This window comes from Pristiophorus japonicus, chromosome 7 (genome assembly GCF_044704955.1).
Source record: "Pristiophorus japonicus isolate sPriJap1 chromosome 7, sPriJap1.hap1, whole genome shotgun sequence".
In the NCBI taxonomy this organism is placed as follows: domain Eukaryota; kingdom Metazoa; phylum Chordata; class Chondrichthyes; family Pristiophoridae; genus Pristiophorus; species Pristiophorus japonicus.
This window is the reverse complement of record NC_091983.1, coordinates 128,424,759-128,438,527: the sequence shown is the minus strand read 5'-3', so window position 1 is coordinate 128,438,527 and position 13,769 is coordinate 128,424,759. Positions and strand designations below refer to the sequence as shown.

The window sequence follows — 13,769 nt, the reverse complement described above, 5'->3', positions numbered from 1 at the left end:
AAAGGAATACACATTAAATGGTGCGACACTGAGCAGTGTGGAGGAACAAAGGGACCTTGGAGTGCAGGTCCATAGATCCCTGAAGGTAGCAAACCAGGTAGATAAGGTGGTTAAGAAGGCATATAGAATACTTGCCTTTATTAGTTGAGGCTTGGAATACAAGAGCAAGGACGTTATGCTTGAACTGTATAAAATACTGGTTAGGTCGCAGCTGGAGTACTGTGTGCAGTTCTGGTCATCACATTACAAGAAAGATGTGATTGCACTGGAAAGGGTGCACAGGAGATTTACAAGAATGTTGCCTGGATTGGAGAATTTTGGCTATGAGGGAAGATTGGAGATGCTGAGTTTGTTTTCTTTGGAACAGAGGAGGCTGAGGGGAGAACTGATTGAGGTGTATAAAATTATGAGCGGCCTAGATAGAGTGGATAGAAAGGACCTGTTTCCCTTGGCAGAGGCATCAACAACCAGGGGGGGCATAGGTTTATAGCAATTGCGGGAAGGTATAAAGGAGATATGAGGGAAAATGTCTTTACCCAGAGGGTGGGGATCTAGAACTCTTTGCCAGAAAGGGTGGTAGAGGCAGAAAGCCTCATCACATTTAAAAAATACTTGAATGTGTACTTGAAGTGCCATAATCTACAGGGCTACGGACCAAAAGCTGGAAAGTGGGATTAGGCTGGATAGCTCTTGGTCAGCCGGCACGGACACAATGGGCCGAAATGGCCACCTTCCGTGCTGTAAATTTCTATGATTCTATGATCAGATGTCGATGTTCCCGCCCACAGATCGTGCAATTCTGCTGAGAAAATCTTGCTGCCACCAGCAGCTTTCTCTGCAGATGCACTGTGCTTGGAGCGTGCTCAAAATGGTGGTGCAGCTGCCATTAAAGGGGAGGACCTACTGTCACGATTGCCATCTTTTTTTTCGGCCGACTGCCATGTCGGGCTGACAATTATGCTCCCGGGTTTGGCCGGACCACCAACAGGCAGCCTGGCAACCCCTCTTGGATGCCAGGTCGCTGGCCCACCCGAAACCCTCCCTGGTGGCCCAGTGGACCGAACTTAAAGAATCGCACCCATCTCGATTTGAGTGAAGGGGAGATACGTGGTGACGCAGCACCATGATGACATCATCAGCGCTACACTGATGACTGACAGCGGAGGATAGTCTGCCCGCCCTCAACTTCCGGCCCTCAAGTGTGCGAACTTCCACTCACCGCTGCACATCTGCCAACATTATGACCGACATCCGGTCTGCTGAAAAAAAAGCCAACGAGCGGAATTTCACTCAAGAGGCCACATCATCAACCGAGCCGATAAAAACACTCGAAACACAGCAGTACACCGCATTTCCAGCGTGGGCAATTTCAGCCCCTTTGTGTTGCACTCCCAATTGTTATTCTTCTGCAGCTCAGAGATGAAATGTAAATATGGCATGCTGGGGGATCTGGTAGCTCAAGCTCAAGTTCAGCACTGGACCTCTATCCTCGAGGTTGTGAGCTTTGAGTCTTAGGACTGGCTGTCATGTGCACAAGAATATCCAAAGATGTGTTTTTCATCTTTCTGATGAATTTGCTCACTTTCGGTTGACTTATCAAATGGAGTATCATGCAAATATGAGACATGCCATCTGTGAGTTCGAGGGAAAGGGAAGCAGTTACCAAGTCCACATGAATCCTTCAGCTGTTTTTATTGAAGGGTTTCTTACATTTCCAACTGGCACTCAACGTACCGACAGTGGGAGAAATAGGGAAAGGGAAAATGTTGTTGATGGTGGGTAAATACACCATATGGTGTGGTACTGAGCTAAAGGTCTCAGGTGTAATTCTGGGTCTGTGTGCAGTGAACTGATTTCAGTGTGAGCTGCAATTGGGCATTATAATTAGCCCCGGAAGCTGAGGAGAACAATCCGTGTGGATTCTCATCTCTGATTGATGTCTCGTGACCTGTAGGCTGGAAAATGTACTTTTTCGGAGGTCATACAAGTGAGCACAGATTTTGGTCCTGATATTAACGGGGTGGCGGGAAGGGTGCAGTGGAGATCATGACATCATCGGACCCAATCTGCATTTTTAAAACATGATCCCACTTCCTTCCTCCGGATGTCCTGCTCGCCTGCTTGCATGGAAGGAAGCGAGATCAGTAACTGACACCATGGGGCCAGGTCCAAGACCACCCCAACCTCTGTCATCGAGCTACAGTATGCAGATGACGCCTGCGTCTGCGCACATACAGAGGCTGAACTCCAGGGCATAGTCGATGTATTTACTGAGGCATACAAAAGCAAGGGCCTTACGCTAAACATCCGTAAGACAAAGGTCCTCCACCAGCCTGTCCTCGCTGCACAACACTGCCCCTGAGTCATCAAGATCCACGGCGTGACCCTGGTCACCGTGGACCACTTCCCATATCTCGGGAGCCTCCTATCAACAAGAACAGGCATCGACGATGAAATCCAACACCGCCTCCAGTGCGCCAGTGCAGCCTTTGCCCGCCTGAGGAAAAAAGTGTTTGAAGACCAGGCCCTCAAAACTGACAACAAGCTCATGGTCTACAGGGCTGTAGTAATACCCGCCCTCCTGAATGGCTCAGAGACATGGACCATGTACAGTAGACATCTCAAATCGCTGGAAAAATATCAGCAATGATGTCTCCGCAAGATCCTACGAATCCCCTGGGAGGACAGACGCACCAACATCAGCATCCTCGTCCAGGCTATAATCCCCAGCATTGAAGCACTGACCACACTCATTCAGCTCCGCTGGGCAGGGCACATAGTTTGCATGCCAGACACGAGACTCCCAAAGCAAGTGCTCCACTCGGAGTTCCTTCACGACAAACGAGCCAAAGGTGGGCAGCGGAAACGTTACAGGGACACCCTCAAAGCCATCCTGATAAAGTGCGGCATCCCCACTGACACATGGGAGTCCCTGGCCAAAGACCGCCCTAAGTGGAGGAAGTGCATCCGGGAGGGTGCTGAGCACCTCGAGTCTCAATGCCGAGATCATGCAGAAATCAAGTCCAGGCAGCAGAAAGAGCATGCGGCAAACCAGTCCCAGCCATCCCTTCACTCAACAACGATCTGTCCCACCCATGACAAAGTCTGTGAAACATGGAAACATAGAAACTAGGTGCAGGAGTAGGCCATTTAGCCTTTCGAGCCTGCACGACCATTTAATAAGATCATGGCTGATCATTCACTTCAGTACCCTTTTCCGGCTTTCTCTCCATACTCCTTGAGCCGTAAGGGCCATATCCAACTCCCGCTTGAATATATCCAACGAACTGGCATCAACAACTCTATGCGGTAGGAAATTCCACAGGTTAACAACTCTCTGAGTGAAGAAGTTTCTCCTCATCTTAGTCCTAAATGGCTTACCCCTTATCCTGAGACTGTGTCCTCTGGTTCTGGACTTCCCCAACATCGGGAATATTCTTCCTGCATCTAACCTGTCCAGTCCCGTCAGAATTTTATATGTTTCTATGAGATCCCCTCTCATCCTTCTAAACTCCAGTGAATAAAGGCCCAGTCGATCCAGTCTCTCCTCATATGTCAGTCCTGCCATCCCGGGAATCAGTCTGGTGAACCTTCGATGCACTCCCTCAATAGCAAGAACGTCCTTCCTCAGATTAGGAGACCAAAACTGAACACAATATTCCAGGTGAGGCCTCACCAAGGCCCTGTACAACGGCAGTAAGACCTCCCTGCTCTTATACTCAAATCCCCTAGCTATGAAGGCCAACATACCATTTGCCTTCTTCACCACCTGCTGTACTTGCATGCCAACTTTCAATGATTGATGAACCATGACACCCAGGTCTCGTTGCACCTCCCCTTTTCCTAATCTGCCGCCATTCAGATAATATTCTGCCTTCGTGTTTTTGCCCCCAAAGTGGATAACCTCACATTTACCCACATTATACTGCATCTTCCATGAATTTGCCCACTCACCTTACCTGTCCAAGTCATCCTGCAGCCTCTTAGCATCCTCCTGACAGCTCACACTGCCATCCAGCTTAGTGTCATCTGCAAACTTGGAGATATTGCACTCAATTCCTTCATTTAAATCATTAATGTATATTGTAAATAGCTGGGGTCCCACCATTAAGCCCTGTGGCACTCCACTAGTCACTACCTGCCATTCTAAAAAGGACCCGTTTATCCCGACTCCCTGCTTCCTGTCTGCCAACCAGTTCTCTATCCATGTCAGTACATTACCCCCAATACCATGTGCTTTAATTTTGCACACCAATTTCTTGTGTGCGACCTTGTCAAAAGCATTTTGAAAGTCCAAATACACCACATCCACTGGTTCTCCCTTGTCCGCTCTACTATTACATCCTCAACAAATTCTAGAAGATTTGTCAAGCATGATTTCCCTTTCATAAATACATGCTGATTTGGACCGATTCTGTCACTGCTTTCCAAATGCGCTGCTATTTCATCTTTAATAATTGATTCCAACATTTTCCCCACTACTCATGTCAAGCTAACGGGTCTATAATTACCCGTTTTCTCTCTCCCTCCTTTTTTAAAAATTGGTGTTACATTAGCTACCTTCCAGTCCATAGGAATTGATCCAAAGTCGATAGACTGTTGGAAAATGATTACCAATGCATCCACTATTTCTAGGGCCACTTCCTTAAGCACTCTGGGATGCAGACTATCAGGCCCCGGGGATTTATCGGCCTTCAATCCCATCAATTTCCCTAACACAATTTCCCGCTTAATAAGGATTTCCTTCAGGTCCTCCTTTTCACTAGACCCACTGTCCCCTAGTACATCCGGAAGGTTATTTGTGTCTTCCTTCGTGAAGACAGAACCAAAGTATTTGTTCAACTGGTCTGCCATTTCTTTGTTCCCCATTATAAATTCACCTGAGTCTGACGGCAAGGGACCTACGTTTGTCTTCACTAATCTTTTTCTCTTCACATATCTATAGAAGCTTTTGCAGTCCGTTTTTATGTTCCCTGCAAGCTTCCTCTCATACTCTATTTCCTCCCTCCTAATTAAACCCTTTGTCCTGCTCTGCTGAATTATACATTTCTCCCAGTCCTCAGGTTTGTTGCTTTTTCTGGCCAATTTATATGCCTCTTCCTTGGATTTAACACTATCCTTAATTTCTCTTGTTAGCCACGGTTGAGCCACCTTCCCCGTTTTGTTTTTACTCCACACAGGGGTGTACAATTGTTGAAGTTCATCCATGTGATCTTTAAATGTTTACCATTGCCTATCCGCCGTCAACCCTTTAAGTATCATTCGCCAGTCTATTCTAGCCAATTCACGTCTCATTCATCGAAGTTACCTTTCCTTCAGCTCAGGACCCTAGTTTCCGAATTAACTGTGTCACTCTCCATCTTAATAAAGAATTCTACCATATTATGGTCACTCTTCCCCAAGAGGCCTCGCACAACAAGATTGCTAATTAGTCCTTTCTCATTACACATCACCCAGTCTCGGATGGCCAGCCTTCTATTTGGTTCCTTGACATATTGGTCTAGAAAACCATCCCTAATACACTCCAGGAAATCCTCCTCCACCGTATTGCTACCATTTTGGTTAGCCCAATCTATATTAAAGTCGCCCATGATAACTGCTGTACCTTTATTGCACGCATACCTAATTTCTTGTTTGATATTGTCCCCAACCTCACTGATACTGTTTGGTGGTGTGTACACAACTCCCACTAGCATTTTCTACCCTTTGGTATTCCGAAGCTCCACCCATACAGATTCCACATCATCCAAGCTGATGTCTTTCCTTACTATTGCGTTAATTTCCTCTTTAACCAGCAACGCTACCCCATTTCCTTTTCCTTTCTGTCTATCCTTCCTGAATGTTGAATACCCCTGGATGTTGAGTTCCCAGCCTTGGTCACCCTGGAGCCTTGTCTCCGTGATGCCAATTATATCATATTCATTAATTGCTGCCTGTGCAGTTAATTCGTCCACCTTATTATGAATAATCCTCGCATTGAAGCACAGAGCCTTCAGGCTTGTCCTTTTAACACACTTTGCCCCTTTAGAATTTTGCTGTAATGTGGCCCTTTTTGATTTTTGCCTTGGGTTTCTCTGCACTCCACTTTTACTTTTCTTCTTTCTATCTTTTCTTCTGCCCCCATTCTACTTCCCTGTCTCCCTGCGTGGGTTCCCAACCCCCTGCCATATTAGTTTAACCCCTCCTCAATAGCACTAGCAAACACTCCCCTAGGACATTGGTTCCGGTCCTGCCCAGGTGCAGACGCTCCAGTTTGTACTGGTCCCATCTCCCCCAGAACCAGTTCCAATGTCCCAGGAATTTGAATCCCTCCCTTCTGCACCATTCCTCAAGCCACGTATTCATCTGAGCTATCCTGTGATTCCTACTCTGACTAGCACGTGGCACTGGTAGCAATCTTGAGATTACTACCGTTGAGGTCCTACTTTTTAATTTAACTCCTAGCTCCCTAAATTCACCTTGTAGGACCTCATACCGCTTTTTACCTATATCGTTGGTATCTATATGCACCACGACAACTGGCTGTTCACCCTCCCCCTCCAAAATGTCCTGCAACCGCTCCGAGTCATCCTTGACCCTTGCATCAGTGAGGCAACATACCATCTTGGAGTCTCGATTGCAGTCGCAGAAACGTCTATCTATTCCCTTTACAATAGAATCCCCTACCACTATAGCTCTCGCACTCTTTTTTCCTACCCTCCTGTGCAGCAGAGCCACCCACGGTGCCATGGACTTGACTGCTGCTGCCCTCCCCTGATGAGTCATCCCCCCCCCCAACAGTATTCAAGGTGGTGTATCTGTTTTGGAGGGGGATGACCACAAGGGACCCCTGCACTACCTTTCCTCTTCCTGTTGGTCTCCCATTCCCTATCTGTCTGTGTAACCTTTACCTGCGGTAAGGCCAACTTACTAAATGTGCTATTCACGGCATCCTCAGCATCGAGGATGCTCCAGAGTGAATCCACCTGCAGCTCCAGTGCTCTCGTATTGGATTGTTCAGCCACCAAAGAACTCACTTCAGGAGCGAAAGCATGTCTTCCTCGACTCCAAGGGACTGCCTATGATGATGATGATGACATTTTAACTGCCCTCTGCCTGGCTTCCGTCAGGTGGGAGCAGTTAATTTCGGGGCTATAGTCTCAGTTGTGATATCTTCCATGATCAAATAAACTTCTAATACTCATTGCCTCTGTAAAGAATAGGCATCTCGGCAAAATGCTGAATTACTGCCAGAATATTCAACAGAACGAAAACAAGAGGCCAAAGTGATGCACAGGGATTAATTAGGAGAAGCACACCCTGTCCAATTTTGAGATGAGTACTTGTTAAAAAGTAGGAAAATTCAATGGATTGAAGCAAAAATGTAATGATTGATTAAACAACTTTGAGTTCAAAGTGGCCTGAGGGCAGCACTTTTCATTTAATACATTCTTTCTTCAATTTATTCCAATTCAGAACAAAGAATAACTCAAGGTAGAATGGAGTAATATGATTAACTGGACTAAGAGAGAATGTTTCAGCTTCAATTATCTCGATGAATTATCAATGAAATACACTCTGTGGGAATGGAGAGTTCACATACTTGCAGAACATTAAACAAAAATTTTGAACAAAACTCCTTTCATTTTTTAGAATATGAAGTGCTATGTGGTATTTGTAACTTGTTCTTGAAAGATGACCAAAAATCTGCAGTCGATGGATAAATATTGCTGTTCATATTGAGCATTAGAAACACCTGCAAACATTTTTATATAACTACTGAACTCAGACTATTATTTAATTATTTGATTAACAATTTTTTACTTTACCTTTGCCATTTGTTATTGGTTTAAAATATTTTATACTGAGCTCCCTCAATAGCTTAGTGGGTGAGTGAACAGAGCATTCCTGCTTTTGATTGCTTTCCAGTTGCATTGGAAGGGGGAAAGGGGGCTAACCGTTAACTGCGCTGTGGACGCAAAACAAGTGGCATTGGATTGGGAAGTCTATGGAAAGGATAATCAGGGGAAGTATATAACGGGCGGCTGATCCATCAGTTTTATGTATGGATGTTGGGTGCAGATAGGATCAGACTTGGTTACATAGATACATAGAAAATAGGTGCAGGAGTAGGCCTTTCGACCCTTCGAGCTTGCACCGCCATTCAATGAGTTCATGGCTGAACATGAAACTTCAGTACCCCATTCCTGCTTTCTCGCCATACCCCTTGATCCCCCTAGTAGTAAGGACCACATCTAACTCCTTTTTGAATATATTTAGTGAATTGGCCTCAACAACTTCCTGTGGTAGAGAATTCCACAGGTTCACCACTCTCTGGGTGAAGAAGTTTCTCCTCATCTCGGTCCTAAATGGCTTACCCCTTATTCTTAGACTGTGACACCTGGTTCTGGACTTCCCCAACATTGGGAACATTCTTCCTGCATCTAACCTATCTAAACCTGTCAGAATTTTAAACGTTTCTATGAGATCCCCTCTTATTCTTCTGAACTCCAGTGAATACAAGCTCAGTTGATCCAGTCTTTATTGATATGTCAGTGCGCCATCCCAGGAATCAGTCTGGCGAACGTTCGCTGCACTCCCTCAATAGCAAGAATGTCCTTCCTCAAGTTAAGAGACCAAAACTGTACACAATACTCCAGGTGTGGCCTCACCAAGGCCCTGTACAACTGTAGTAACACCTCCCTGCCCCTGTACTCAAATCCCCTCTCTATGAAGGCCAACATGCCATTTGCTTTCTTAACCGCCTGTTGTACCTGCATGCCAACCTTCAATGGCTGATGCACCATGACACCCAGGTCTCGTTGCATCTCCCCTTTTCCTAATCTGTCATCATTCAGATAATAGTCTGTCTCTCTGTTTTTACCACCAAAGTGGATAACCTCACATTTATCCACATTATACTTCATCTACCATGCATTTGCCCACTCAGCTAACCTATCCAAGTCACTCTGCAGCCTCATAGCATCCTCCTCGCAACTCACACTTTTTAATTATACCCCCTATATTTAAGTCTAGATCATTGATATATACCACAAAGCAAGGGACCTAGGAATTAGCCCTGCAGAACCCCACTGGAAACAGCCTTCCAGTCACAAAAACACCAATCAACCATTATCCTTTGCTCCCTGCCTCTGAGCCAATTTTGGATCCAACTTGACACTTTGCCTTGGATCCCATGGGCTTTTACTTTCATTACCAGTCTGCCATGTGGGACCTTATCAAAAGCTTTGCTAAAATCCATTGCACTACATCAAACGTACTACCCTCATCGACCTTCCTTGTTACCTCCTCAAAAATGTCAATTAAGTTAGTCAGGCACGACCTTCCCTTAACAAATCCATGCTGAATGTCCTTGATTAGTCCATGTCTTTCCAAATTAAGATTTATCCTGGCCCTCAGGAATTTTCTAATAATTTTCCCACCACTGAGTTTAGGCTGATTGGCCTGTAATTACTTGGTCTATCCCTTTCTCCCTTTTTAAACAAAGGTACAACATTCGCAGTCCTCCAGTCCTCTGGCACCACACCTGTAGCCAGATAGGACTGGAAATGATGATCAGAGCCTCTGTTATTTCGTCTTTTGCTTCTCTTAATAGACTGGGATACATTTCATCTGGGCCTAGGGACTTATCCACTTTGAAAGCTGCTAAACCCCTTAATACATAGAAACATAGAAAATGGGAGCAGTAGTAAGCCATTCGACGCTTCGAGTCTGCAACACCATTCAATATGATCATGGCCGATCCTCTATCTCAACACCGTATTCCTTTTTCCCCATACCCCTTGATGCCTTTTGTTTCTCGAAATCTATCCATCTCCCTCTTAAATATATTCAGTGACTACTTCCTCTCTCACAGTGTAAATTTTCTTCTATAAGTTTACACTGTTGCCTCCTGGTACCATGACCTTTCCCCTTCCTGGTAAGGCAAGATAGCTTGTGTCATAGCTTCTTCCATAGTTGTTAGCAGTGCAGCTCTTCAGTTGCCCATTGGAAGAAGCACCATCTGTGGGTTAGGCTTACGATTCTGTTAAAATTTTCTTTTCCTGAGATAGACTCATTTAGGTGGCCAGATTAGTACTGATTAAACTCACGTGATAGGAGTAGATATAAATCAAGGCTAAGGATTTGCTCTGCTCGGATCTGTGTTAGAAATAAAAATAGAAAATGTTGTAAAGCTGCAACAGCATCTGAAGAAAGAAACAATATCGAGATCCTGAGTACTGACGAAGGGTCACCGATCTGAAACGTTAACCCTGTTTCTCTCGCCACAGATGCTGCCTGACCTGAGTATTTCCAGCATTTTTCTGATTTTCTTTGAGGTTCCAAGTAATGCCAGCACTTTGCCTCTAATGTAGTTTTCATGAGACTGCAGCCATGCATACAATTTAGATGATGCAGATATTGTTCTGTGTCATCTAGAGTTAGATAGTAATTTTGCAGTTACATTCAGAGTACTGGAACATAGGCTGGAATTTTCCTTACCTTGGCGAGTCCGGTGTGGCTGGTGATCCCGCTATTGGCTCCATCCCGCTGGGTCCTATTAAGCCCGTCCAGCACGTTATCCGGCCCAATTAGATGGAGCGGGTCTAGTGACGTCACTCATGATGCGTTTTAAGCCAGAATCCTTAAAGGGACTCTGGCCACATTAAATTTTAAATTCAATCTAACATAGTGGGTGTTGAATCTTTACGGTACAATCGTATAATAAAAGTTAAATATGAGTGATAAAGAAATATTTAAATAAAATTATTATTAAGTAATATGACTCCATCTACAAATGCAATCAAGAACATAATTTTAAAAGTATATTAATTGTGAAGTTGTTGGTGCTTTATTCACAAATCTATAGACTATTGTATCAGTAACTGGTACAAATAAAAGATGTGTGTATAGGTAATGCATAAAATTAAGCAGGTTTTAAATGCAATTGTAAAGGGCTGGATTTGCAATCTTATGCAAGTTCAGCGGAACAGCTGCAGAATCCGTGACAAACTGTGTAAGTGGTGCTTACAGTGTTTCTTGGATTTCTGCAGCTCTTCTGTTGAAATTAACAATGGACAAGTGAGAGAACCTCCACAGAAATTCACCCTAAAGTCTCAGACTGAAAAATTAAATTAGTTAGAAATTGAAGGCAAATGGAATGAGTAATGAGAATGAAATTGTTATGGTTGATGATTTGATTTAATATGTAACTGGACAATCACAATATAATGTGAGAAAAATCTGACCAAGAACAACACAAAAATTTATTTAAATGGTATATGTAATTTTTTATAGTGCATATCAATTCACTGCAATTACTGTTCAGTTGGAAGGCAACACCCGAGAATGGCCAGTGAAAAATTAACATTTACCAGTAGCTTTGCACGTAGAACAGAATCTCCATGAATGTCCATGTAATCAACATGTTTTTATTTTGGTTTGTTGTTCATGCTGTCAAGTAATCAGCTGGAGCAATGGCCACAGAACTCGCGCCTCAGGTTAACAGACGTGGTTCCCGAGTTGTGTGAATCCCGTGGCCATGCAGGGAAATATAAAAAGTACGGGAAAAAAAGGTTTTTAAGTACCTGTAAAATACCTCATAATGATTTTAATTGGGTCCCCCACCACTACCGGTCGGGTCGGCTCCACGCTGACAGATGCGCCTGCGGAAAAGGTGCATGGGAGCAAATTGACAGCGGGTTTCTGACCCGCTGTCAAAAAAAGAAGACTTTCCCGCCCGACCTGCCACTGATTGGCCTGCCACCACCATGGAAAATTTAGCCCATAGAGTTGTGAGACCAGTTACGGGGCATATGCAACTCAGTTGATCTAGTTCTGATTCATTGTGGACTGGATTCATTGTGGGCTCGAAGGGCCGAATGGCCTACTCCTGCACCTACTTTCTATGTTTCTATGTTTCTATGGAAAATGCTTGGCCAAGTAAATCCCTGAAGTGCATTTGGATAACTTTTTTGTGTATGTTGAGCATAAGATCAGAAAAAAAGCAATACAAAAAAAAGGATTTTGCAATTTTGAAAGACAATTGGATATTGCTGGCATAACTTGGCTCCATAGTAAAAAGAATGAGTAAGATTTACAACCACTGTAAGTGGTTCATAATATTGATAAAACATTCATATGGACGGCAAAGGTGAGTTTAACTTTCAGTAGATTCAAAATGATAGATTGAAATCCAGTTTGCATTTTGACTAGTGCAAGTAACCAAATATATTATGTACTTGGTAGTAGACATATAGTTAAACTTCCATGGGCACTTGTTTTACAGAATATAATTTAAAAACTAGTAGAAAATATACTGTTGAGACACTAAGCTCATTGTGTACTGCAACATGTAGTTATACCATTAAGACATTTGAGTATGTTATAAATGAATATCTGTGAGTTACTTGTCATTTTCTCAATGCTTATAGTATATACATCCTAGTATTTATTAGTGATCTGATATTTTTCTCATTTTTCAGTTTTCAGGACTCTACCTTCTGTCTTTTTTCACAATCATTCTTGGATTAATCTTCTACTCTTCTACTTCCACATACGTGGCCCAAGATCCACGTGTATACAAGCAGTTCCGTAACCCAGCAGGTCCTGTAGTAGAGATACCAACCACTGGACAACTGGAGCCATCAGTCACATATTCCAGCCTAGGACAAGAGACTGAGGAGGAGGCCCATGTCCGAGTTCCATGAGGAGGCACTGTGGATGTTCCCTGGCACTTCAGTGGGCTTTATCCTGCATTCCTGGATTGTTTTCTTTTGTTTACATCACCTCATTTCCCCTATTTTTGGTTTACTACATTTTAATATTTATTTTTCAAGCCAAATTTCTAGAATTCTTTTTACTAATTGTAGAGTTTAGTAAATTGTTATTTGAGGCAATTGGGTTTAATGTGTCAGTTCACTGACTAAGAGTTTTTAAGTGGATTGCAATCAACTGATGGTTTAAAAAGTGCCATCTAAAACATTTTTATAATATAGTCTATATATCACTACCACTGTATGGGAATAAGGGGATTTTAACTGAGTTTAAATATGCACTGTATTTTTTCTCATTTCCAGTCATTCCCATCTTTTTGCACATAAATGTTTCCATGTAAAGGCCATCTAAGAAGTCATTTAAAGGGTGATGTTATCTTTCTATACGAAGCGCCATTATATGACCTCTGAACCTGTGTCATTCTAGGATGGGTTATTGTATAGTTTAGACTTTGCTAACTTGTGCTGTTAACATTTTGACAAGTTGTGTAGTACCTCTGTGTTGCTTTAACAATTAGTATTCTTCACAGTTAGATTACATTAAGTATGGACTGTACCCCATGGGTAGAAATCTACTGTTAAATAAAGAAAAGAAAATAGCATAATACAGTTAAACTCAACACCATTACAAGAAAACAAACCAAAAAGTGCGCAGTTCAACTGAAAGAAGCCCTTTATCTTTTTGATATCTGCATGCTCTTTATGGACTGGCTGTGGCAATGTAATGCCTGTATGATGTTTTCAAATAAATGCTTTATGAAAGATAATATCACACACCGGCTCCTGTCTAGTACTTGCAATGATCACTCACACAAACCTTTTTTTTTAGAAAAATAGGCTGTAGACATTATTTTTCAGTTTACTGCATTAAAACTACAACTGACAGTGTTTTACATCAACAAAACAATAGAAGTTATCACCAGGACTCAGTGAGTAGATTTCATGTACAGCTGCTAATTTGACAAAATATCAGTGTGAATATAAATGGTGTATTTGTTGGCTAATGTGTTTATT

At 43.1% G+C, this 13,769-nt stretch overlaps 1 protein-coding gene across 1 annotated transcript in view; it reads left to right on the top strand.

Moving 5' to 3' along the window:
- The window catches only part of slc35f1 (solute carrier family 35 member F1), a 491,079-nt gene extending 477,550 nt beyond the window's left edge, over nucleotides 1-13,529 (top strand). Inside the window, exon 8 of the mRNA XM_070884460.1 lies at nucleotides 12,465-13,529. Within this exon, the coding sequence (XP_070740561.1) occupies nucleotides 12,465-12,689 (225 nt within the window). The 3' untranslated portion in view covers nucleotides 12,690-13,529. The remainder of the gene's footprint in view (nucleotides 1-12,464) is intronic.
- The last annotated feature ends 240 nt before the right edge of the window (nucleotides 13,530-13,769 follow it).